The sequence below is a fragment of the Hevea brasiliensis genome, chromosome 10 (genome assembly GCF_030052815.1).
Source record: "Hevea brasiliensis isolate MT/VB/25A 57/8 chromosome 10, ASM3005281v1, whole genome shotgun sequence".
Taxonomy (NCBI): Eukaryota; Viridiplantae; Streptophyta; class Magnoliopsida; order Malpighiales; family Euphorbiaceae; genus Hevea; species Hevea brasiliensis.
Genome location: NC_079502.1, coordinates 92,908,258 through 92,931,900, shown reverse-complemented (window position 1 = coordinate 92,931,900; position 23,643 = coordinate 92,908,258). Strand labels below are relative to the sequence as shown.

Below are 23,643 nucleotides of genomic sequence, written 5' to 3'. Positions count from 1 at the left end.
ATTAAAACAAACATGAATTAGTTCTATCTATAGATACGGGTGGAATGCATGTTAAAAATAAAATAAAATAACAAGAACATGGAAAAGGTGGAAGGATGGAAAATAAAAAAACAAGAACATGGAAAAGGTGGAAGGATGGACTAGTTCCAAGACAAATTGTATTGAAGTAGGTATATATAGCAAGTTAAATAAAGAAATGTGTACAGTTGTTGTAGAATGGTTCGTCCATTGAATATAATACCCAAAAAATTAACAATGGAAGACTAATTAAACAAATCTTCATCACTTTCATGTACTATAGATAACAAAGAACAGTTCAATGACTCCCATCTATAAATACTCTTGTTTCCCTTGCAAGATCTCCAAACCTCAACTGAGCTTAAGCAATCTTCCAAAGTTTGAAGCTAAAGACATCCAGCCTAGTCTACTTAATTACAACATGAAAGGTGCTCATGTCCCTGCAGCTTTTGTCCTTCTGGCTTTGTCTTCCTCTTTTGCCTCAGCCTTCGACCCTAGTCCTCTTCAAGACTTTTGTGTTGCAATCAATGACCCCAAGGATGGTGGTGCGTTATGTGCCTTTCTTGCAAAATTTCTTATATTTATTTCATTTATTAACATTAACAAGCCTAATTTTCCATGCAGTGTTCGTGAATGGGAAATTCTGCAGGGACCCAATGCTTGCAACAGCAAATGATTTCTCTTTTTCAGGCCTCAACATTCCAGGAAACACATCGAACAAAGTTGGATCAAATGTAACTCTAGTAAATGTTGACAAAATACCAGGACTTAACACTCTTGGTATATCATTAGCTCGTATTGATTTTGCACCATATGGGGGTCTAAATCCACCCCATACTCATCCTCGTGCAACAGAGATATTAGTAGTTTTAGAAGGCACTCTCTACGTGGGTTTCGTAACATCAAATCCCAATCGCCTCATTACCAAGGTTCTAAATGCAGGAGATGTCTTTGTATTTCCAATTGGCCTCATCCACTTTCAGTTCAATATCGGACAAACTAATGCAGTTGCTATATCTGGATTGAGCAGCCAAAATCCAGGAGTTATTACAATTGCAAATGCAGTATTTGGATCAAATCCACCGATCAACCCTAATGTTCTGACCAAGGCATTTCAAGTGGACAAGAATGTGGTGAACTATCTTCAGAAACAGTTCTGGGTCAACAACCATTAATGAATGTGGTTAATAACCTTTAGAAATTTTCCCTATTGTTTTAATCATTGTTAAAGTTTGTAGTCATGCATAATAAGGAGATGCTGCCTTTATGCCTCTCCATGTTGATTTCTAGTACACTACAATTCCAGTTCGTTTAACTTCTTTCTCTCAAACATACAAGCGAAAACATAAAGCCACAAAATAAGTACTAATTTCTAAGCTATAATGAACAATTCAAAATCATAGTTGTGAACAAATGAAAATGGGTCATGAGCACAGCTGAACCATGTGCAATTACCAAAAGGTGTAACTATCTATTCTAATGTTTTTTGATAAAAGGTGTAAATATAAGATTTTCCCAAATTTAAGCATCTAGTCAGATAGCAGAAAATGATTTTTTTTTTCTTTCCATATCAACAAATACTTTTAGTTCTAATCTTTGTGGAATACAAGCAAGTTTCTTAGTTATTCATGCAATTTTTCTACAATGAGTGCACGCTTAGAACAGAGTTGGACTGTTGAATCATGGGAAATAGACTGCCAGCACCTGCTATATCAAGACTCTGTCTTGGAAGGATGAAAACTACTCTTAAGGTCAGTGCTCATGACACGCCTTAGCCATCCATACGGATAATTTGTTCCAATTTTCCAACAATCTCTCTTTTCTCCAATTACAAAACCAATCATATAGCTTCAAAAGGCAAAGGCATATATATACAATTAGAACAGTAGGATTATGTTGGGATGGTCAGTTTTCTTTCTTCTTTTTTGTGGGACAGGATATTTCTTTTCCCCCTCCAATTCAAACTATCCATCCACTACAGACCTTAAGATTGTATATATCACATGGGGATGAGTAGAGATAGGTTTTAACAGAAAAATCAAACTAAATGTGGAGATAAACTGCTCTTATTATATTACAATAATGGTAATTATAGGAATAACATGGAAAACTGATAAATATTATCAAAAAAACTACTGTTTGACTATGATTACCTAACTAATGATTGTTGATCCAGAGTTACTTCTGAAAATAGTTCACCATATTTTTGACTAATAGGATGTAGAATTTTGCAAGAATTTAATTCTTTTTAGCTTAAAAAGTTTCTCATTTCAAAGGAAATAAAATTAATGCATGATTGTGTAAGAATTATTTTGAATTCTTTTCTTGCAAATGATTTATTCCAAATGAATCCTTTACGTATTTTCTGTCCTTAATTCATTTTTTCTCATTTTGTTAACAACAAAATTTTTAATCAAAATAACAAAGACCAGCTCAATGGTACTCAGTAAATCAAGATTAAGTCTAACACACCATAGATAACCTCAATTAATAGAACCTTTTCATTCAGATAACATTTAAGGTATTGCATTAATTAATAATTTATCAAGTCAAATATCAACCATTTATGCCCAAAATTAAAAAATTTAGAGGAAAAAAAAAAAGAATTTTCCAAAGTGTAGCAATTATTTTACCGATTCTACAAGAGCCAAGTCATTTAGGTTTCAAGCTTCAAGTAAAGAAAATTATATATCTAGTGTAGATCACTTTCAAGTGCATTGACTATGTCCTTGTCCCAAAGAGACAATTGACTTGCCACTCCATATGTGTAGAATTAATTTAAAAAAGTTAAATTCCACCCTTAACTCTGCTCTTTCTAGAAATTATTCTATTATCAGTCAAAGAAGTAATTAAATACCCAGCCAATTTAACTTAATGATTCGCCGACAATTGTACCCCATAAAACTCATTAGTTTGCAAATTCTATCAATTTTTTTAGATGGTAAAAGAAATTAAGTGTGGAAGTAATCAAATTTTTTTATATAAATTAATGAATATTTAATTCATTTGTTTCAAACATGTTGAAATCGTATTTTTAATCATATTCATAGGATGAACTCATAAGTAATCATATTAATTGTATTTTTAAATTGCTTGTTGCTTGCAGGATATATGTGAATGTGCAATTACTCTATATTAACCTAGGAAGAAAGCATGGAAATGATGGACTAGTTCCAAGCCAAATTGTATTTGATGTGTATAGTTGTTGTAGAATGGTTCGTTCATTGATTAAAATACCTAAACAATTAACCATGGAAGACTAATTAAACAAGTCTTCTTCAGTTTCATGTACTATAGACAACAAAGAATAGTTCAATGACTCCCATCTATAAATACACTTTGTTTCCGTTGCAGGATCTCCAAACTCCTACTGAGCTCAAGCAATATTCCAAAGTTTGAAGCTAAAGACATCCATCCTAGCCTAATTAATTACAACATGCAACGAGCTCGTTCCCTTGTGGCTTTTGTTCTTTTGGCTTTGTCTTCCTCTTTTGCCTCTGCCTTCGACCCTAGTCCTCTTCAAGACTTTTGTGTTGCAATTAAGGACCCCAAGGATGGTGGTGTGTTATGTCCCTTTCTTGCAAAATTTCTTATTTTTATTTCATGTATGAATATTAACAAACTTAATTTTCTTTGCAGTGTTCGTGAATGGGAAATTCTGCAGGGACCCAATGCTTGCAACAGCAAATGATTTCTCTTTTTCAGGCCTCAACATTCCAGGAAACACATCGAACAAAGTTGGATCAAATGTAACTCTAGTAAATGTTGACAAAATACCAGGACTTAACACTCTTGGTATATCTTTAGCTCGTATTGATTTTGCACCATATGGAGGTCTAAATCCACCCCATACTCATCCTCGTGCAACAGAGATCTTAGTAGTTTTGGAAGGCACTCTCTACGTGGGTTTCGTCACATCAAATCCCAATCGCCTCATTACCAAAGTTCTAAATGCAGGAGATGTTTTTGTATTTCCAATTGGTCTCATCCACTTTCAGTTCAATATTGGACAAACTAATGCAGTTGCTATTTCTGGATTGAGCAGCCAAAATCCAGGAGTTATTACAATTGCAAATGCAGTATTTGGATCAAATCCACCGATCAACCCTGATGTTCTGACCAAGGCATTTCAAGTGGACAAGAATGTGGTGAACTATCTTCAGAAACAGTTCTGGGTCAACAACCATTAATGAATGTGGTTAATAACCTTTAGAAACTTTCCCTATTGTTTTGATCATTGTTAAAGTTTGCAGCATGCATAATAAGGAGGTGCTGCCTTCATGCCTCTCCATGTTGATTTATAATACCCTATAAATAATTACATTTTGTTTAACTTCTGTGCCTTTATGCCTCTCCATGTTGGTCGTCACCGATAATGATAATCTAACAAGAATATATAGCATTTTGAACAGGTAACGACTTTCAGTCTTTTCACTAATCTGGAAAATTATGCAACACATCAAGCCTAAATGCAAAAGGTCTATTACAACCATGCAATGCAAAATTGTCCGAGGATTATCCCACTTCTCCTCCTATTAGCATGGTCAAGATTGTTCAAAAACAAAACTAGAGTTTAGGATATGAACAAAATTCATAATAGAATATTTCTTTGAGAAGCAAACTGCATTATACTAGTATTATATCAACCTACCCTTAGATAGGATTCAAGCAGAGTTGTAGCCATCCCAAAACTCAAAGTCATCTTCATGAGGAAATCAATCGATTACACCCTCGTACTTGAAGGTATGAATATGTGAAGCCAGCTTGAGTAATTTGTCATCAATCTTGAATCCACTGCAGTTGCTTACATCTAAATGAAAGAGCCGCTTGCAGCCATGCAGTATCTCCACCAGATATTTTCGGTCGATACGTGAATGCTTTAGAATCAGGTAACTAATATGAGGAAGGTTTGTGACAATGGCAGCCGCCTCCTCTTCACCAATATATGCAAAAGGAGCGGCAAAACCCCATAAATTTTTGCAGTTAAGCCCAATTTTCGCTACTATTTCTTTCAAATTTGAAACTTTAAAGTCTAAAATGGTCAGGAATTCCAGATATTTACACTTCTCTATCAGCTCTTGAATAATGGGCAGATAATCAGTCTTGAAAAGATCACAAGAGAATGACAAACATCTCAAGGCAGGACATCTGAAAAACGATTAAATCTTGTTGTTAACACCCGTAGAATAAATGATCATTAAGAGAAGCAATGAAAAATTAGAGCAGATTATTGTCTTTTTAATTCTTTAGAGTTTGAAATGATGAAGTTAGAAGGAATAACTTGTCAATAACAAATTTGAAAACCTCTTCCTTGCAGCCATCAGCCGGAAGATTGAGCACAGTACATTTCCCATTGCTACGATTGACAAGAAATTTGATCATAGAACCGGCGGAAAATTCTTTTATTCTGTATTCATCCATTAATTTGTGGACCATTCGGACACCGTCAACGTCATAGAATCGATAGAAGCAGTCGTCTTTTGGAACGAACATTATATCATAAAAATCAAGGCGTTCCCAGCAGAGAGGATTAAGGGTGGCTTTATACCAAGACTTGCACACAAAGGGAACATCCAATAGCAGCGTCTCCATGCCTACCCTTCTAAACACATTCACTAAACAATCCTCTGGTAGATCCTCCCACTTGCGTCTTTCCATCCCTGTATAGATCAAATTATGTATGCTTTGAGATTATGAACAAGCAAATGTAATTATAGAGATCAGAAAAGCAATAATTAAGAAAAATAGCTACCTGCTCAACCAAGATATGTTGGTGAATTGCAGCTGAACACTGGAAGGAAGACTTATGTTTGTACATGATATATCAGTTTATATATACAGAGAAGAAGGATCAGAAACTCAAACGTTTAAAATTCTCCATAGCCTGTATTTTTTCATTTCCAAGGCTTAGTTAGCGATTCAATTAATTAGAATTCTCTTTCGTCATACTTTTGGAATCTTAATTCAAAGTTCTCAGCAAAATGGAGGGCTATCTATAATTCAAAGTTTCAAAATGGCCATTATATATATAAATACACAGACAGAGTTGATTAGACCCTTAATTTTTAACTTTAGTCAATTGAGCTCCTAAAGTTGTTATTTCAGCCAAAATAGACCATAAATGGCACATGACTGCACATGGATGTCAACAGACATTGACTTGCTGTCTGTGAGTAGGGATGGTAATATACTAGGTAATATACTAGGTATTTGATTGGGTTAAGGTATTCTATTTGTGTATTTTCAGTAGAAAAAGAAGTTGGAACGGACAAAGAGAAGTAGGTAACAAGGAAGGAGAATTATTGAAGGTTTGTGCACAACTAACCTTTTCTTCGTTTTTAAACTTGTAAATTGCTTGGAATGTGTTAAATTGAATGAGTTTGCTTTGAACAAGTTTACTTTGACTGAAATATGATTTTTCTCTTGCATTTAAGAAATTTGGGTGTTGCCACCTTTATATGGATATTATGATGAATTTAAATGTGTTTATTGGTTTATAAATGTGATTGTTGAGTGGAAAATTTTTGGAAACTGTTTTGAAACCATAGTTAGCATGACAGTCCCTTTCAGAACTCCCCAGTAGTAACGGCTACTTGGGGTTGATAATTGATATTATTATGTCTCCCATTAATAACGATTAGTGGGGTAAGACTACATAAGTACTCGTTAGCCAGCTAGCCCTTCCCTCATTAATAACAGTTAGTGAGGTTGAGGTTGAGATTGCTTTATCGTGGTGTACAACACCGCACTAATCGTGAAATTTTGTGTCATGGCCTAAACTGTGTGTTGATGTTGGCAACGCTAATGCTTTGTGAATTGTGATTTATGAAGTGTGATTTCTCATTTGAAATGTTATTCCAATAAATGGCCTTTATGGACTTAGAACTATTGTGAAGTTTTCATGCTTAAGAAAAATGTGATTCATTATGCTTTGACAAATTATGTTTTACCTTAAGTTTTAAAGTTATTAGTTGTGCACTACTGAGTGATATACTCAGCGATAGCTTCTGTATGCTGTTGCAGGTAAGGGAAAGGAGAAGGCTGCCGAGTGAGAGACTTGAAAGTAGCATTTTGGTATTGTTTGTAAAGGTCCCTTAGGCAAATCTCATATCGGCAAAGCACGGAGATGGTCTTGGGCTCAAAAAGTAATGATATATAAAATGGGGGAACTAATCACTAGAAGCCCCTTTTGGTGGAATGGCCTGGAGAGTTGGAAGAACTCCAGGGTTAAACATGCTCACTTAAGAGAAATCCTAGGATGGGTGACCTCCTGGGAAGTTCTCCATTCTACCTATAGGACAAAACCGTGAGGCTTATGGCCAAAGCGGACAATTCCTCTAGTGGTTGGAGCCCGATCGTTACAATTGGTATCAAAGCCGCTCGCGTGTCCTCTTGGGCGATGGTGGGGCAAACCTCAGTGAGGACGCTGAGTCCCGAAAGGGGGGGAGAAAGGTCCCTTAGGCAAATCCCATATCGGCAAAGCACGGAGATGGTCTTGGGCTCAAAAAGTAATGATATATAAAATGGGGGAACTAATCACTAGAGGAGCCTTTTGGTGGAATGGCTTGGAGAGTTGGAAGAACTCCAGGGTTAAGCGTGCTCACTTGAGAGAAATCCTAAGATGGGTGACCTTCTGGGAAGTTCTCCATTTCACCTATAGGACAAAACCGTGAGGCTTATGGCCAAAGCGGACAATTCGTCTAGTGGTTGGAGCCCGATCGTTACAGGATAAATATTTCCTAATATTCTTTTTTATTTCTTGTATCACGTAGAACTCATGTTATAGTGTTATTCTTAAATTATGTTTGATTCATAATTAGATTATGATTTTTATTCATAATTAATTTAGATTGAGGAGACTAACATTATAAATAGGAGTATTATGAAAAAAATTTTTTAGCTTTTGCCCATTGTAAAGAGAGGCTATTGCTTATTACAGTCCCTTGGAAAGAGAGACTTCAACCTAAGATGTAAAAAAGGCAAAAAATTTAACAAGAAGGAATTATTGTCCATTAATGAGGAGGCTATTACCTATATAATTGAAGACATAGTTAAAATAGTAATTATATTGGGTTATGTCTAAAAAGGAATAATAATGATTAACTAATTTATTTACTATTAGCAATTTGATATAAGAGTTCTCTTGGGTGTAATTAGATGATGGGTAGTGATATAGTCCATCCAAAATCTGACTTCTTGTGGGTTGAATCCAAGGAGTTCAGCTCGATCTGAAGTAGATCAGATCCAATAATGAGCCAATCCAAGTTTGGTGACCTAATATTAGTGCAAGGTCAATCATCTTCGAGCTCGAAAAGATTGGTTAGATTATATAGTCGAGATACAGCTCGAACGCTGTTAAGCTGATCAAAAGAGTGCTTGGAATTATGATAGCTCAACAAAGCATAGCTCAACGTGACGTCGCTAAAAGAAAAAAACTATTGAAAATGATAAGCGTGATTCTCGCCAAGAATCATGCTGACACAGTATAATTCCGTAGTGTACGGAAGCGGATAGCTTAGGATTAGTCAACAGATTCTCAGGATTAATGCCAACAGTCTCCTACAGCAATATAAATAGGTCTCAGGTGCTTACTCAAGTATGCTTTCTACTCTTTATCAATTTCACTATTTCATTGCTTAGCAGCATGCATAAATATTATCTAACTTAAACGTTGCAGTGGCTGCTATTAAGCCACCAACCTCACCTCTCTTGTGTTTTCAGCCAATCAATGATCCAAGAAGAACAACCTAGTGACCCAAGAATCCAAGGCAACATCAAGTAGTACAATTTTGAGTATGTAATTGTTGATTATTTGATAGTAGAAGTTAGAATTCTCGTACATGTAGTTTTATATTGAGAGAGTGGACTATGTATTATGGTTTACACAACATCCGAGGTGTATAACATAAACAATACACCAGCCTCTATGAAAAGCCGTAAATGCTAATCTTGTTCATGGCAAAATGTTTAAACAAAATAACAGAGGCCAACTCAATGGTACTCAGTAAATAAAAAATAAGTCTAACACACCATATAGATAGCCTGCAGTTAATAGAACGTTTTCATTCAAATAACATTTAAGGTATTGTATTAATTAATAATAAATCAAGTCAAATATGAGCCATTTATGTGTAAAATAAAAAAATTTAGAGGAAAAAAAATAATTTTCCAAAGTGTGTCAATTGTTTGACCGATTCTGCAAGAGCCAAGTCATTCCTTGTTTAAAAAAAAAAAACAAAAAAAAAAGAAAAAGAAAAAAGCCAGGTCCTTTTAAGTTTCAACCTTCAACAAGTAAAGAAATCATCATTTCATGCATTATCCAGCGTAGATCACTTTCAGGTGCTTTGACTATGTCCCAAAGACAAAACTAACTTTACCAGTACTCCATATTTGTAGAATTAATTAAAAAATGTTAAATTTCATTCTTAACACTACTCCTAGAAATTGTTCTATTGTCAGTCAAATAAGTAATTAACAACTTCCCAGCCAATTTAGCTTAATGATTCACAGATAATTATTGCACCCTATAGAAATCATTATTTTGTAAATTCTATCGATTTTAATAGAGTGTAGAATATATAATAAAAATGAAAATTTAAGGTTGTGAAATTAAGTGTGGATTAATTTGTAAGTAGTTTTTTTTATATAAATTCATGTATATAGAATTAATTGCTGAAATTGTATTGATAAAGTTGTTTATACACACATACCAATAAGTGGTTGGATTAGAAGTGTGAAGCTAATTCTAGGTGGATTTTACTTGTAAAGTCAGGGATTCAAATCTTAGAATATTTCATGTTGCGAGAGTTTTACTTGAATACCACTTTCGATTAAAACAAACATGAATTAGTTCTATCTATAGATGCGGGTGGAATGCATGTTAAAAATAAAATAAAATAAAAAAACGAGAACATGGAAAAGGAGGAAGGATGGACTAGTTCCAAGACAAATTGTATTGAAGTAGGTATATATAGCAAGTTAATAAAGAAATGTGTACAGTTGTTGTAGAATGGTTCGTCCATTGAATATAATACCCAAAAAATTAACAATGGAAGACTAATTAAACAAATCTTCATCACTCTCATGTACTATAGATAACAAAGAACAGTTCAATGACTCCCACCTATAAATATGATGCATGCATTTTAGATCATCATTTAGGTGTTATTTTTGCACATAATTTACCCTTACTCATAGCTATTATTTTAGATATTAATATATATTTAGTCAATTTTACAATTTTCACATTTCTTAGTTTAATTTTTGGAATTTATTTGTTTTGTAGGTTAAATCTGGAGAAATTTGATGTATTTTGATCAGAGTAGCCATTTGGAGGAGATTAAAATCGAATTGCAAAAATTTTGAAGTTGAGAAAAAAATGGCCGAGAGCGACACAACCTGCAGCACAACCGAATTAGCTTATGTCGAAGGTTGTGTCGATCGTCAGATATTCACACCGAGAACGACAGAAAATTGTTGACGTGGCATTCTTTTACCTCACCTTTTCTGGATCCTTCCCCCTTTTACCCATTCTAGAACAGTCCCTTAGCCTATATAAAGACCCATTTTATCACTTTCTTTCCATATAGAGAGCAAGGGAGGCATTTTTAGAAAGAGAGAAAGAGGGAAAGGGAGGAGCATCTTCTGCATCTTTAGATCACGTGGGTTTTTCTACCCCTTTTAGCTTACATTTCCATTATTTCTTCATTTCTTCATTTGGGTTTGTCTTTAAACAATGATTTGTGAGTAGTTTATTGAGATTCTAGAGATGGGTTTGTAAATATTGATTTGTTTTGTGGTTTTGAACTGATTTAGCCATTTAAATGAAGATTGTTATATTTTGATTTATTGCTTGTGTGCTTATTTCCTTGCTTGATGAATGGGCCCTCATTAAGTTAAGTTTTAATCCTTAATAGATGGACTGAAAAGTGAATATTGGGGATGGATAATCTTGCAATAAACTTTATTTTCTTGGTGTTAGAAATAAGCTAAGAAGATTAAGGGGAATTTTCCAAAAATCAATTAGAGCATTAATTGGGTTTTTGTTAGGTTTGAAATACAGGGTTTGATTTAATGAAAACCAATTTTGAGATGCTTGAAAAAGGTTTCAAAAATTTAAGAATTGATTTCCCTCAAAATTGCAATTCTCATGTGTTTGGCTAAATTAGGGATAAACCACATGCATACAATATTGAAAATCCATTCTCTAGAATCACTTTATTTCATTGAATTTAGATTTAAATCTTCCAAATCTCATAAATAGCAATTTCAATTTAAATCCAATTTAAATTTAATTCCAATTTAAATCCAATATCTAGAATTACTTTATTTTTTTTTAGATTTAATTCTTCTTAATTTCATAAATAGAAATTTCAAATTAATTTTTGGTAATCTAGTTTAATTAATTTTAGTTAATTGATTGATCTAGTTTTAATTCCTCAAATACCAATTTTAATTCCAAATTTCATTTTACATCTTTAATTTTTGTCTTAATTTTAATTTTTAGATTTTATTTTTAATATCTTTTAATTTTTGTCATTCTAATTAGCTTATACTTTTATTTCCAATTTAAGCACAATTCCTGTGGATCGATATCAATTTTAAAACTATAGTATCAAGTTTTAATTGTTTTTTTTTAAGTTGGATTTTAATTGTTTTAAGCTAATTAGAATTTTTATTTTCTTTATTTTCACTATTGTTCCTTGTGTTTTTCGTACTTTTCTTGTTTATGAGACGATCGAAAAGCACAAGTGACAATTGTTGTTCAATCTGAAATTGAAAAATTCTGTCGAGCCAACAAAAAGGAATTCAAGAGAAGAAAAGAAGCAGAAAAGGAAGAACAACAAATATTTGAGCAAGAGGAGACAATCGAAAATATGGAGAATCAAAATAGAGCTATTGATGGAGATAATGGAGGAAATGAGCAAAATGGGCAAAATGCTGTGGTTAATCAAAATGATCCTCAAAGAAGATCCATGTTAGACTATGCTTTTCCTAGATGGATGTGAGAGATAGACCTATTATTGGAGCTAATCAATTTGAATTAAAAACTGGTCTTATTCAAATGGTTCAGAATTCACAATTTGGAGGTACCCCACTTGAAAATCCTCATTCTCATTTGAAGAAATTTTTAATGATATGTGGCACACAAAGGCACTGAGTTGATAAAGTGATTCGACTCACTTTATTTCCATTCTCTCTCATTGGAGTGGTATGACTCACTTCCACAAGCTATTATAGCTACTTGGGAGCGACTATCTCAAGCTTTTCTATCTCAATTTTTCCCACAGGAAAACCACTCATTGAGGAATTTGATGGTAGCTTTTAAACCAAGGGATGATGAAACTTTATATGAATCTTGGATGAGATTTAAGGAGCTTGAAAGGCAATGTCCTCATCATGAAATACCCAAATGGATGATTGTAATTTCTACACGAGTTACTCGACCATAAGAAACACAATCGATTCACAAGCGGAGGAGATTTCATGAGAATGACAAGTGAAGAATGCTATGATCTATTAGAGAAGATTGCTCATAATACCCATTTATGGGGAAATCCTAGAGCACTTGAGCCAAAGAAAGTGGGATCTATGAACTTGACTCGATTAACTACATGAATGCAAAATTTGATCTTAGTGATTTTTGCACAAAGGCAACAACCTCAACTCCTACAACTATGCAACAAGTTGCCTTCACAAATGGAACTCAAAGTTGTGGAGTTGATTATTCTTCTTATGGTGATGATTATTTGCAAGAGCAAGCTGCTTATGCAGGAGGTTATCAACAAAAACCTATGGGAAATTCTTATTCTAATGTGAACAACTCAACATGGAGACCACAAGCAACTTTTGCTCAACAAGGCCAAAGCTCAAATTATGCTCATAACCAGTTTATGCAGCAAAATAGGCCTCAATTTCAGCCTCAATTTCAGCCCACAAGGCAGCCACCACCTGGATATCAAGCAAGAGCACAACAATCCCTTCCATCCCATGAACCGAAGCCATCTTTGGAGAACATGATGGAGAAATTTTTTGCTGAACAAAGCAAGATGAATAGCAAATTGGAGGAAGAAATGCAACACATGAGACAAACCATGGATCAATTACAAGTCCACAACCGCATGTTGGAGACTCAATTGGCGCAACAAGCAAGCTCATCAGGAAGCAATTCCTATGGGAAACTACCTAGCCAACCACAAAACCCTCATGAACAATGTAAGTTGGTGACCTTGAGAAGTGGTAAAAAAGTTGGTCAAGAGAGTGAAAACAAGAGAGAAGAAAAAGAGAGCACAAAAGAAGAAAACTCAGTTGAGAGCAAGAAAAATGAAAAAGAAGAAGAAAGCAAAAGTGAGCAAGATGAAGGAGAGAAACCATACATCCCACCTGAACCTTACAAACCCACCCTTCCCTACCCTCAAAGATTCATCAAGCACAAGCTAGACAAACAATTTGGCAAATTCCTTGAAGTGCTAAAAAAATTGTATATCAATGTGCCATTCACTGAGGCACTATCCCAAATGCCAAGTTATGCCAAGTTTTTGAAGGAGATTCTTTCTAACAAGAGAAGGCTAGAAGATTATGACACCATCAACTTGGGAGAGCAATGTATAATCTAAGAAGTTACCTCCCAAACTCAAAGATCCGGGTGTGTTTTCCATCCCTTGTCATATTGGTGATAATTGTGTGGCAAATGCCTTATGTGACCTTGGAGCTAGTGTCAGCCTAATGCCACTTTCAATATATGAGAAGTTGAATATGGGAGAGTTGAAACCCACAAACATGTATCTTTCATTAGGTGACCGTTCAATTAAGTATCCGGAAGGCATTCTTGAAAATGTGCCTATCAAGGTTGGGAAATTTTACATTCCGGTGGACTTTGTCATTTTGGATATGGAAGAAGACACAAAAGTTCCTATCTTATTGGGAAGACCCTTTGGTGCATTAATTGATGTGAAGGGTGAGCAATTGACACTTAGAGTGGGAGATGATCAAATGATATTCAACATCAATCCAGCCATGAAAAGGAAACATGAAGAAGTTGAGTCTTGTTTGCGGGTAGACATTATTGATGAGATTGTTCAAAAGCATTTCAGACAAAGTTATCCACAAGACCCACTTGAAAATTGCTTAGTCCATGGTGGGAGCATTGATGATGATAATCACAACATGGCTATTTTTGCGCAATACTTGGAAAGCTCTCCACCACATCCTGAAGCCACAATTTTTCAACTTGAAGGAGTGCAAAATTTGGAGATCAAACCACCATCATTAAAGGTAGAGGATGCCCCAAAGGTAGATCTTAAACCTCTTCCTTCCAACCTCGGTATGCTTTTCTTGGACCCAATGAAACATATCCTGTTATAATTAATGCATGTTTGGTGATATTGAGATTGACAAATTGTTGAGAGTTTTGAGAAAATATAGGAGAGTTTTGGGTTATGCAATTGATGATATAAAGGGAATTAGTCCAACAGTTTGTATGCATAGGATTTTCCTTGAGCCAAATAGTAAACCTTCCATTGAACACCAAAGAAGATTGAATCCTACAATGAAGGATGTTGTGAAAAAGGAAATCCTAAAATTACTGACGGAATTATTTACCCTATTGAGTGGGTTAGTCGCATGTTGTACCAAAGAAAGGTGGAGTGATTGTTAAAAATGAGAATAATGAATTGATACGTTGGAGAATGTGCATAGACTATAGGAAGTTGAACAATGCCACAAGAAAAGACCATTTTCCCCTTCCTTTTATGGATCAAATGTTAGAAAGATTAGCCAAGCATTCATTCTTTTGTTACTTAGATGGATATGGTTTCTTTCAAATTCCAATACATCCCGATGACCAAGAAAAAACTACCTTTACGTCCCTATGGCACCTTTGCCTATCGAAGGATGCCATTCGGCACATTTCAAAGGTGCATGATGGCCATTTTCGGATTTTATTGAAGAAATTATGGAGGTCTTCATGGATGACTTTTCAGTATATGGCACTAATTTTGATTCATGCTTGACTAATTTGTCTAAAATTTGCGAGAGATGTCTTGATAATGATCGGTGTTGAATTGGGAGAAATGCCACTTTATGGTCCAAGAGGGAATCGTTTTAGGGCATTTAATCTCAAATAGGAATTGAAGTGGATAGAGCTAAAATAGAAATTATTGAAAAAATGCCAAAGGAGTGAAGTTTTCTTGGACAGATTTATTCAAGATTTTTCTAAACTTGCTAAACCCTTAACAAATCTTTTGAATCATGATGTTAAATTTGATTTTAATCAAGATTGTATGGTTGCTTTTTTGCAGGTTAACGGCTCCTATCATGCAACCGGATTGGACTTTGCCATTCGAAATCATGTGTGATGAAAGATAGAAAACCTTATGCCATTTACTATGCAACCCTTGATGAAGCTCAAGTCAATTCCACAACCGAAAAGGAGTTCAGTATTTGCACTCAATAAATTTCGTTCTTATTTGGTCAACTCAAAGGTAATTGTTTTCACCGATCATGAATAAAGTATTTAATGAGCAAGAAAGAAGCTAAATCTAGGTTGATTAGATGGATATTGTTACTTCAAGAATTTGATTTGGAAATAAGAGATAAATGTTGAGAATGTGGTGGTGATCACCTTTCTAGGATGAAAGAAAATAAAGATGATGAAATTGTGCCAATTGATGAGTTTTTCATGAATGCACTTCCATGGTTTCTTTGATATTGTGAATTTCTTGTCTTGTGGTGTCTTGCACACGATTTATCTAAAAGAAAAGATTCTTGCATGATGTTAAATTTTATTCTTGGGAAGAACCTCTTTTGTTTAGGAGATGCAATGATGGAATAATTAGAAGATGTATACCAGAGGAAGAAATACATGATGTTATTTACCATTGTCATTCCTCTGAATATGGTGGTCATTTTAGTGTCTCAAAATGAAAAGTCTTGACATCAGGTTTCTATTGGCCTAATATGTTTAAACATGCGAGAAATTTTGTAAGCAAGTGTGATAGGTGCCAAAGGGTAGGCAACATTTCCAAAAGAGATGAGATGCCCCAACAATCCATATTAGAAGTTGAATTATTTGATGTGTGGGGAATTGATTTCATGGGGCCATTTCCATCTTCTTATGGGAATAAATATATCTTGGTAGGGGTGGACTATGTATCTAAATGGGTAGAAGCTATTGCTACACCTACCAATGATGCAAAAGTTGTGGTGAAATTAAAAATTTGTTTTGATCGTTTGTGCCCCCCGTGCCATAAATCGGTGATGGTGGTAGCCATTTTTGCAACCACCAATTTGAAAAATTGATGAGAAAATATGGGGTAAAACATAGGATTGCCACACCATATCACCCTCAAACAAATGGCCAAGTAGAAATCACAAATAGAGAAATCAAGCAAATCTTGCAATAAGTCCAGAAAAGATTGGTCCCTTAAATTAGATGACACTCTTTGGGCATATAGAACAGCATTTAAAACCCCATAGGAACTACACCTTATAGGTTAGTTTTGGGAAATCATGCCATTTGCCGTAGAATTAGAACACAAAGCTTATTGGGCCATAAGAGCAATCAATTTTGATTTACAGGACACAAAAGACTTTTGCAACTTGATGAATTAGAAGAATTGAGACTTGATGCTTATGAAAATGCTAGGATCTATAAAGAAAGAACTAAAAAATGGCATGATAAGCATATCAAGAAAAAGGACTTTAAAGAAGGAGATTTGGTTCTCTTATTCAATTCAAGGTTAAAATTTTTTCCAGGAAAATTAAAATCAAGGTGGTCAGGTCCATTCAAAATTGTGAAAGTTTTACCTCATGGTTGGAAATTTTTGGTGAAAATAATTTCAAGGTAAATGGACAAAGATTGAGGCACTATAATCGAGAAGATAGCAACTTGCTATCTCTCTCATTCTCCATAACATCTTGAGTGAGTATGGTCAAGCTAAAGACCTAAACTTAGCATTTTTGTGCATAACTCCCAATTTTTCTTTCATTTGTTTTAAGTTTTTTTTATATACTCCGTATTCAGAATTTAACATTGTTCTAATTTCCTTGTGCAGATGGGATGCAATGCATTGCAAGCAAATGAGCATAAAAAAAAAAAAAAAAAAAACATTTCATGTCTTTATTTTAGTTGCTTAACTAATTAGTATTTTGAACTTGTTTAGTTAATATTTTGCTTGTGTTGTTTTTATTTTAACCATTTACTTATTCAGTTTTTTTTAGTTCCTCATAACATACATTTTTCTTTTATATCTTTAGTACAATTGCTCACTTGCTTTGATTTGCTATTTCGGATTTACACTTGATGGCTATATTTTTGCGCTTAACTTCCTATTTCAACTTTTTGAGTTTAATTGATTTAATGGATTCCATTTTCTTTTGCAATAAGTAATTTGTCCAAATTTTACCTAATTAAATTGGCTGCACTTCAATGAGGTAACACTTCTTATCTCGGCTTGTGTCACTTTCAACACAAGTTGTGCTATGTGGTAATAATTCTTTATGCACATATAGCCAAATTATCCCATTCATTGTAATCTTTTAACATTGATGACAATGTTCATTGTGAGTATGGGGATAGGGTAAATTTTTTTAAAAAATTATTTTTCCTTTTTCATTTGCATATAGTGACATACTCATTCATTACTTCATACTTGTACATATTCACATACATACACTTGCATATAGCCTCATATACTTAGTACTTAGTTGCATATAGGTTGACTTGACATTTACACTCATGCATTTCATTCATTCATTTAAAATTTTTGAATTTTTAAACCAGTCTTTGGATTCCATAAGCCACTTATTCAAGCAAACCAACTTGCCTTTAGATGGTTAGTGGAATGAAAGTTCCAGCTGAGTACAAAGTCTTAAGCATTATTCTTTCTCTTACTTAATAGCTGAAAATTAATACATTCATCTAGGTATGATTAGTTATTTTGAGTTTTGAGTGTCTGGATAAGCCTTTAAGGAAGAAAATGGTCCTTGTCGTCTCACCATTCCTAGAACAAGCATCTTAGATCTTTCAAAGCGAAATTTTTAACTTGCATTTGATAAGAATATGATTTAGGCATTCCTTCATATTTTAAACCTCACATTTAGCCTTAACCTACCTTAATTTCATTTTAACCCTTGCAAACCCCCTTGAACCTTAATTCCCTAATTTCTTTGGAACCCAAATCATTTACCTAGCCATTAAACCTAAACACTACCACCTATTATGAGAATAGTATTGTAGCAATTAAGTGCATAAAAAAATATATAAAAAAAAATTAAAAAAAAAAAAAACTTGGAGGATTGAAACATCTTGAAAAGTGCTAGAGTAATTGTGAAAAGTTGATAAAAAAAAAATAAATAAATAGTCACAAAAATATCCCAAAGGTAATTTTGGGTGTGACGTGAAATAGGGACACATACAAAATAAAAAAATATATTATAAAAGTAGTCCCTTTATTGTGTTAGCACTTAAGATTCATTGTGAATTTCTTTCCTCTTGATAAAAAAAAAAATTAGTATTATAAAAAATAAAAAATAAAAATATTTGAAAAAAAAAAAAAAAAAAAAAAAAGGATGCACTTTGAGTTTCATGATTAATATTATTCTCATATTTTGTTTACCTCATTCCCTTTCTTTATTAACCACAATCTTACCCTATTAGACCCCATTACAACCCTTAAAAAGACCTAATGATTCTTTGAAAGATGCTTGTTACATTAGTAGAGTTAGATCTTTTATGCTTGCATATGGGTTTGGCAATATAATCTTTCATACATTACTCACCATCTATTTGAGACGCATTGGCTATCTATTTCATTTAGGTTTGTTTTGGCACAATTGACTCTTGTAGTTGGTTGGTATTTGTTGCTTGGGTTGATTGGTTAATTCTAATAGTTGAGAGTGCTTGCTTCATTCTTTGTGCTTTAATTTGGAATGTTGGTGGCTAGAGGTAAGTTGGTAGTTTGGATTAGTGAATTTTGTGTTTTCAAAGACTGATTCTATTCCCTTCCAAATGAGTTTTAATGAAATTTTGCTTGAGGACAAGCAAGAGTTTGAGTATGGGGGAATTTGATGCATGCATTTTAGATCATCATTTAGGTGTTATTTTTGCACATAATTTACCCTTACTCATAGCTATTATTTTAGATATTAATATATATTTAGTCAATTTTATAATTTTCACATTTCTTAGTTTAATTTTTGGAATTTATTTGTTTTGTAGGTTAAATCTGGAGAAATTTGATGTATTTTGATCGAGTAGCCATTTGGAGGAGATTAAAATCGAATTGCAAAAATTTTGAAGTTGAGAAAATCCACCACCGAACGACACAACCCGCGACACAAGAAAATTGTTGACGTGGCATTTTTTACCTCACCTTTTGGATCCTTCCTTTACCCATTCTAGAACAGTCCCTTAGCCTATATAAAGACCCATTTTATCACTTTCTTTCCATATAGAGAGCAAGGGAGGCATTTTTAGAAAGAGAGAAAGAGGGAAAGGAGGAGCATCTTCGCATCTTTCACAAGATTTTTTTGTGCAGCAGAATCCTGCAATTTGTCGGGTTTTACTACCCCATTTAGCTTACATATACATTATTACTTCATTTCTTGATTAGGGTTTGTCTTTAAACAATGATTTGAGAGTAGTTTATTGAGATTCTAGAGATGGGTTTGTAAATATTGATTTGTTTTGTGGTTTAGCCATTTAAATGAAGATTGTTATATTTTGATTTATTGCTTGTGTGCTTATTTCCTTGCTTGATGAATGGGCCCTCATTAAGTTAAGTTTTAATCCTTAATAGATGGACTGAAAAGTGAATATTGGGGATGGATAATCTTGCAATAAACTTTATTTTCTTGGTGTTAGAAATAAGCTAAGAAGATTAAGGGGAATTTTCCAAAAATCAATTAGAGCATTAATTGGGTTTTTGTTAGGTTTGAAATACCGTGAAAACAGGGTTTGATTTAATGAAAACCAATTTTGAGATGCTTGAAAAAGGTTTCAAAAATTTAAGAATTGATTTCCCTCAAAATTGCAATTCTCATGTGTTTGGCTAAATTAAGGATAAACCACATGCATACAATATTGAAAATCCATTCTCTAGAATCACTTTATTTCATTGAATTTAGATTTAAATCTTCCAAATCTCATAAATAGCAATTTCAATTTAAATCCAATTTAAATTTAATTCCAATTTAAATCCAATATCTAGAATTACTTTATTTTTTTTTAGATTTAATTCTTCTTAATTTCATAAATAGAAATTTCAAATTAATTTTTGGTAATCTAGTTTAATTAATTTTAGTTAATTGATTGATCTAGTTTTAATTCCTCAAATACCAATTTTAATTCCAAATTTCATTTTACATCTTTAATTTTTGTCTTAATTTTAATTTTTAGATTTTATTTTTAATATCTTTTAATTTTTGTCATTCTAATTAGCTTATACTTTTATTTCCAATTTAAGCACAATTCCCTGTGGGATCGATATCAATTTTTAAAACTATACTACTGTGACCCGTGCACTTGCGGACACACCGTATCAAAATACACTTGTTTCCCTTGCAAGATCTCCAAACCTCAACAGAGCTTAAGCAATCTTCCAAAGTTTGAAGCTAAAGACATCCAGCCTAATCTACTTAATTACAACATGAAAGGTGCTCATGTCCTTGCAGCTTTTGTCCTTCTGGCTTTGTCTTCCTCTTTTGCCTCAGCCTTCGACCCTAGTCCTCTTCAAGACTTTTGTGTTGCAATCAATGACCCCAAGGATGGTGGTGCGTTATGTGCCTTTCTTGCAAAATTTCTTATATTTATTTCATTTATTAACATTAAAAAGCTTAATTTTCCATGCAGTGTTCGTGAATGGGAAATTCTGCAGGGACCCAATGCTTGCAACAGCAAATGATTTCTCTTTTTCAGGCCTCAACATTCCAGGAAACACATCGAACAAAGTTGGATCAAATGTAACTCTAGTAAATGTTGACAAAATACCAGGACTTAACACTCTTGGTATATCATTAGCTCGTATTGATTTTGCACCATATGGGGGTCTAAATCCACCCCATACTCATCCTCGTGCAACAGAGATATTAGTAGTTTTAGAAGGCACTCTCTACGTGGGTTTCGTAACATCAAATCCCAATCGCCTCATTACCAAGGTTCTAAATGCAGGAGATGTCTTTGTATTTCCAATTGGCCTCATCCACTTTCAGTTCAATATCGGACAAACTAATGCAGTTGCTATTTCTGGATTGAGCAGCCAAAATCCAGGAGTTATTACAATTGCAAATGCAGTATTTGGATCAAATCCACCGATCAACCCTGATGTTCTGACCAAGGCATTTCAAGTGGACAAGAATGTGGTGAACTATCTTCAGAGACAGTTCTGGGTCAACAACCATTAATGAATGTGGTTAATAACCTTTAGAAACTTTCCCTATTGTTTTGATCATTGTTAAAGTTTGTAGTCATGCATAATAAGGAGATGCTGCCTTTATGCCTCTCCATGTTGATTTCTAGTACACTACAATTCCAGTTCGTTTAACTTCTTTCTTTCAAACATACACGCGAAAATATAAAGCCACAAAATAAGTACTAATTTCTAAGCTATAATGAACAATTCAAAATCATAGTTGTGAACAAATGAAAATGGGTCATGAGCACAGCTGAACCATGTGCAATTACCAAAAGGTGTAACTATCTATTCTAATGTTTTTTGATAAAAGGTGTAAATATAAGATTTTCCCAAATTTAAGCATCTAGTCAGATAGCAGAAAATGATTTTTTTTTCCTTCCATAGTAACAAATACTTTTAGTTCTAATCTTTGTGGAATACACGCAAGTTTCTTAGTTATTCATGCAATTTTTCTACAGTGAGTGCACGCTTAGAACAGAGTTGGACTGTCGAATTATGGGGAATAGACTGCCAGCACCTGCTATATCAAGACTCTGTCTTGGAAGGATGGAAAACTACTCTTAAGGTCAGTGCTCATGACACGCCTTAGCCATCCATACGGATAATTTGTTCCAATTTTCCAACAATCTCTCTTTTCTCCAATTACAAAACCAATCATATAGCTTCAAAAGGCAAAGGCATATATATACAATTAGAACAGTAGGATTATATATGTTGGGATGGTCAGTTTTCTTTCTTCTTTTTTGTGGGACAGGATATTTCTTTTCCCCCTCCAATTCAAACTATCCATCCACTACAGACCTTAAGATTGTATATATCACATGGGGATGAGTAGAGATAGGTTTTAACAGAAAAATCAAACTAAATGTGGAGATAAACTGCTCTTATTATATTACAATAATGGTAATTACAGGAATAACATGGAAAACTGATAAATATTATCAAAAAAACTACTGTTTGACATATGATTTCCTAACTAATGATTGTTGATCCAGAGTTGCTTCTGAAAATAGTTCACCATATTTTTGTCTAATAGGATGTAGAATTTTGCAAGAATTTAATTCTTTTTAACTTAAAAAGTTTCTCATTTCAAAGGAAATAAAATTAATGCATGATTGTGTAAGAATTATTTTGAATTCTTTTCTTGCAAATGATTTATTCCAAATGAATCCTTTACGTATTTTCTTTCCTTAATTCATTTTTTCTCATTTTGTTAACAACAAAATTTTTAATCAAAATAACAAAGACCAGCTCAATGGTACTCAGTAAATCAAGATTAAGTCTAACACACCATAGATAACCTCAATTAATAGAACCTTTTCATTCAAATAACATTTAAGGTATTGCATTAATTAATAATTAATCAAGTCAAATATCAACCATTTAAGCCCAAAATTAAAAAATTTAGAGGAAAAAAAAAAGAATTTTCCAAAGTGTAGCAATTATTTTACCGATTCTACAAGAGCCAAGTCATTTAGGTTTCAAGCTTCAAGTAAAGAAATCATCAATTCATGCATTATATATCTAGTGTAGATCACTTTCAAGTGCATTGACTATGTCCTTGTCCCAAAGAGACAATTGACTTGCCACTCCATATGGGTAGAATTAATTTAAAAAAGTTAAATTCCAGCCTTAACTCTGCTCTTTCTAGAAATTATTCTGTTATCAGTCAAAGAAGTAATTAAACACCCAGCCAATTTAACTTAATGATTCGCTGACAATTGTACCTCATAAAACTCATTAGTTTGCAAATTCTATCAATTTTTTAAGATGGTAAAAGAAATTAAGTGTGGAAGTAATCAAATTTTTTTATATAAATTAATGAATATTTAATTCATTTGTTTCAAACATGTTGAAATCGTATTTTTAATCATATTCATAGGATGAACTCATAAGTAATCATATTAATTGTATTTTTAAATTGCTTGTTGCTTGCAGGATATATTTGAATGTGCAATTGCTCTATATTAACCTAGGAAGAAAGCATGGAAATGATGGACTAGTTCCAAGCCAAATTGTATTTGATGTGTATAGTTGTTGTAGAATGGTTCGTTCATTGATTAAAATACCTAAACAATTAACCATGGAAGACTAATTAAACAAGTCTTCTTCAGTTTCATGTACTATAGATATCAAAGAATAGTTCAATGACTCCCATCTATAAATACACTTTGTTTCCGTTGCAGGATCTCCAAACTCCTACTGAGCTCAA

The 23,643-nt window shown here is 33.5% G+C and overlaps 4 protein-coding genes and 1 non-coding gene across 5 annotated transcripts; 3 read left to right on the top strand and 2 right to left on the bottom strand.

The window, feature by feature from the left end:
- The first annotated feature begins 388 nt into the window (after positions 1-388).
- Positions 389-1,333, top strand: LOC110661765 (germin-like protein subfamily 1 member 17). Its single transcript, XM_058128735.1, has 2 exons — positions 389-563; positions 643-1,333. The coding sequence occupies exons 1-2, from the start codon at positions 440-442 to the stop codon at positions 1,191-1,193; spliced, it is 675 nt and encodes a 224-aa protein (XP_057984718.1). The 5' UTR covers positions 389-439; the 3' UTR covers positions 1,194-1,333.
- A 2,070-nt stretch (positions 1,334-3,403) lies between these two features.
- On the top strand, positions 3,404-4,321 carry LOC131169545 (germin-like protein subfamily 1 member 13). The gene is made up of 2 exons (XM_058128734.1): positions 3,404-3,578; positions 3,658-4,321. Exons 1-2 carry the CDS (start codon positions 3,455-3,457, stop codon positions 4,206-4,208), a joined length of 675 nt encoding a protein of 224 aa, XP_057984717.1. The 5' UTR covers positions 3,404-3,454; the 3' UTR covers positions 4,209-4,321.
- A 401-nt stretch (positions 4,322-4,722) lies between these two features.
- On the bottom strand, positions 4,723-5,676 carry LOC131169417 (F-box protein FBW2-like). The gene is made up of 2 exons (XM_058128642.1): positions 5,300-5,676; positions 4,723-5,166 (listed from the first exon to the last, which is right to left on the bottom strand). Exons 1-2 carry the CDS (start codon positions 5,674-5,676, stop codon positions 4,734-4,736), a joined length of 810 nt encoding a protein of 269 aa, XP_057984625.1. The 3' UTR covers positions 4,723-4,733.
- A 6,641-nt stretch (positions 5,677-12,317) lies between these two features.
- Positions 12,318-12,424, bottom strand: LOC131170018 (small nucleolar RNA R71). The gene has a single exon (XR_009140961.1). It is a non-coding gene; the product is annotated as a small nucleolar RNA R71 (small nucleolar RNA).
- Positions 12,425-20,610: 8,186 nt separating this feature from the next.
- Positions 20,611-21,560, top strand: LOC131169544 (germin-like protein subfamily 1 member 13). Its single transcript, XM_058128733.1, has 2 exons — positions 20,611-20,790; positions 20,870-21,560. Exons 1-2 carry the CDS (start codon positions 20,667-20,669, stop codon positions 21,418-21,420), a joined length of 675 nt encoding a protein of 224 aa, XP_057984716.1. The 5' UTR covers positions 20,611-20,666; the 3' UTR covers positions 21,421-21,560.
- Positions 21,561-23,643: the final 2,083 nt, after the last annotated feature.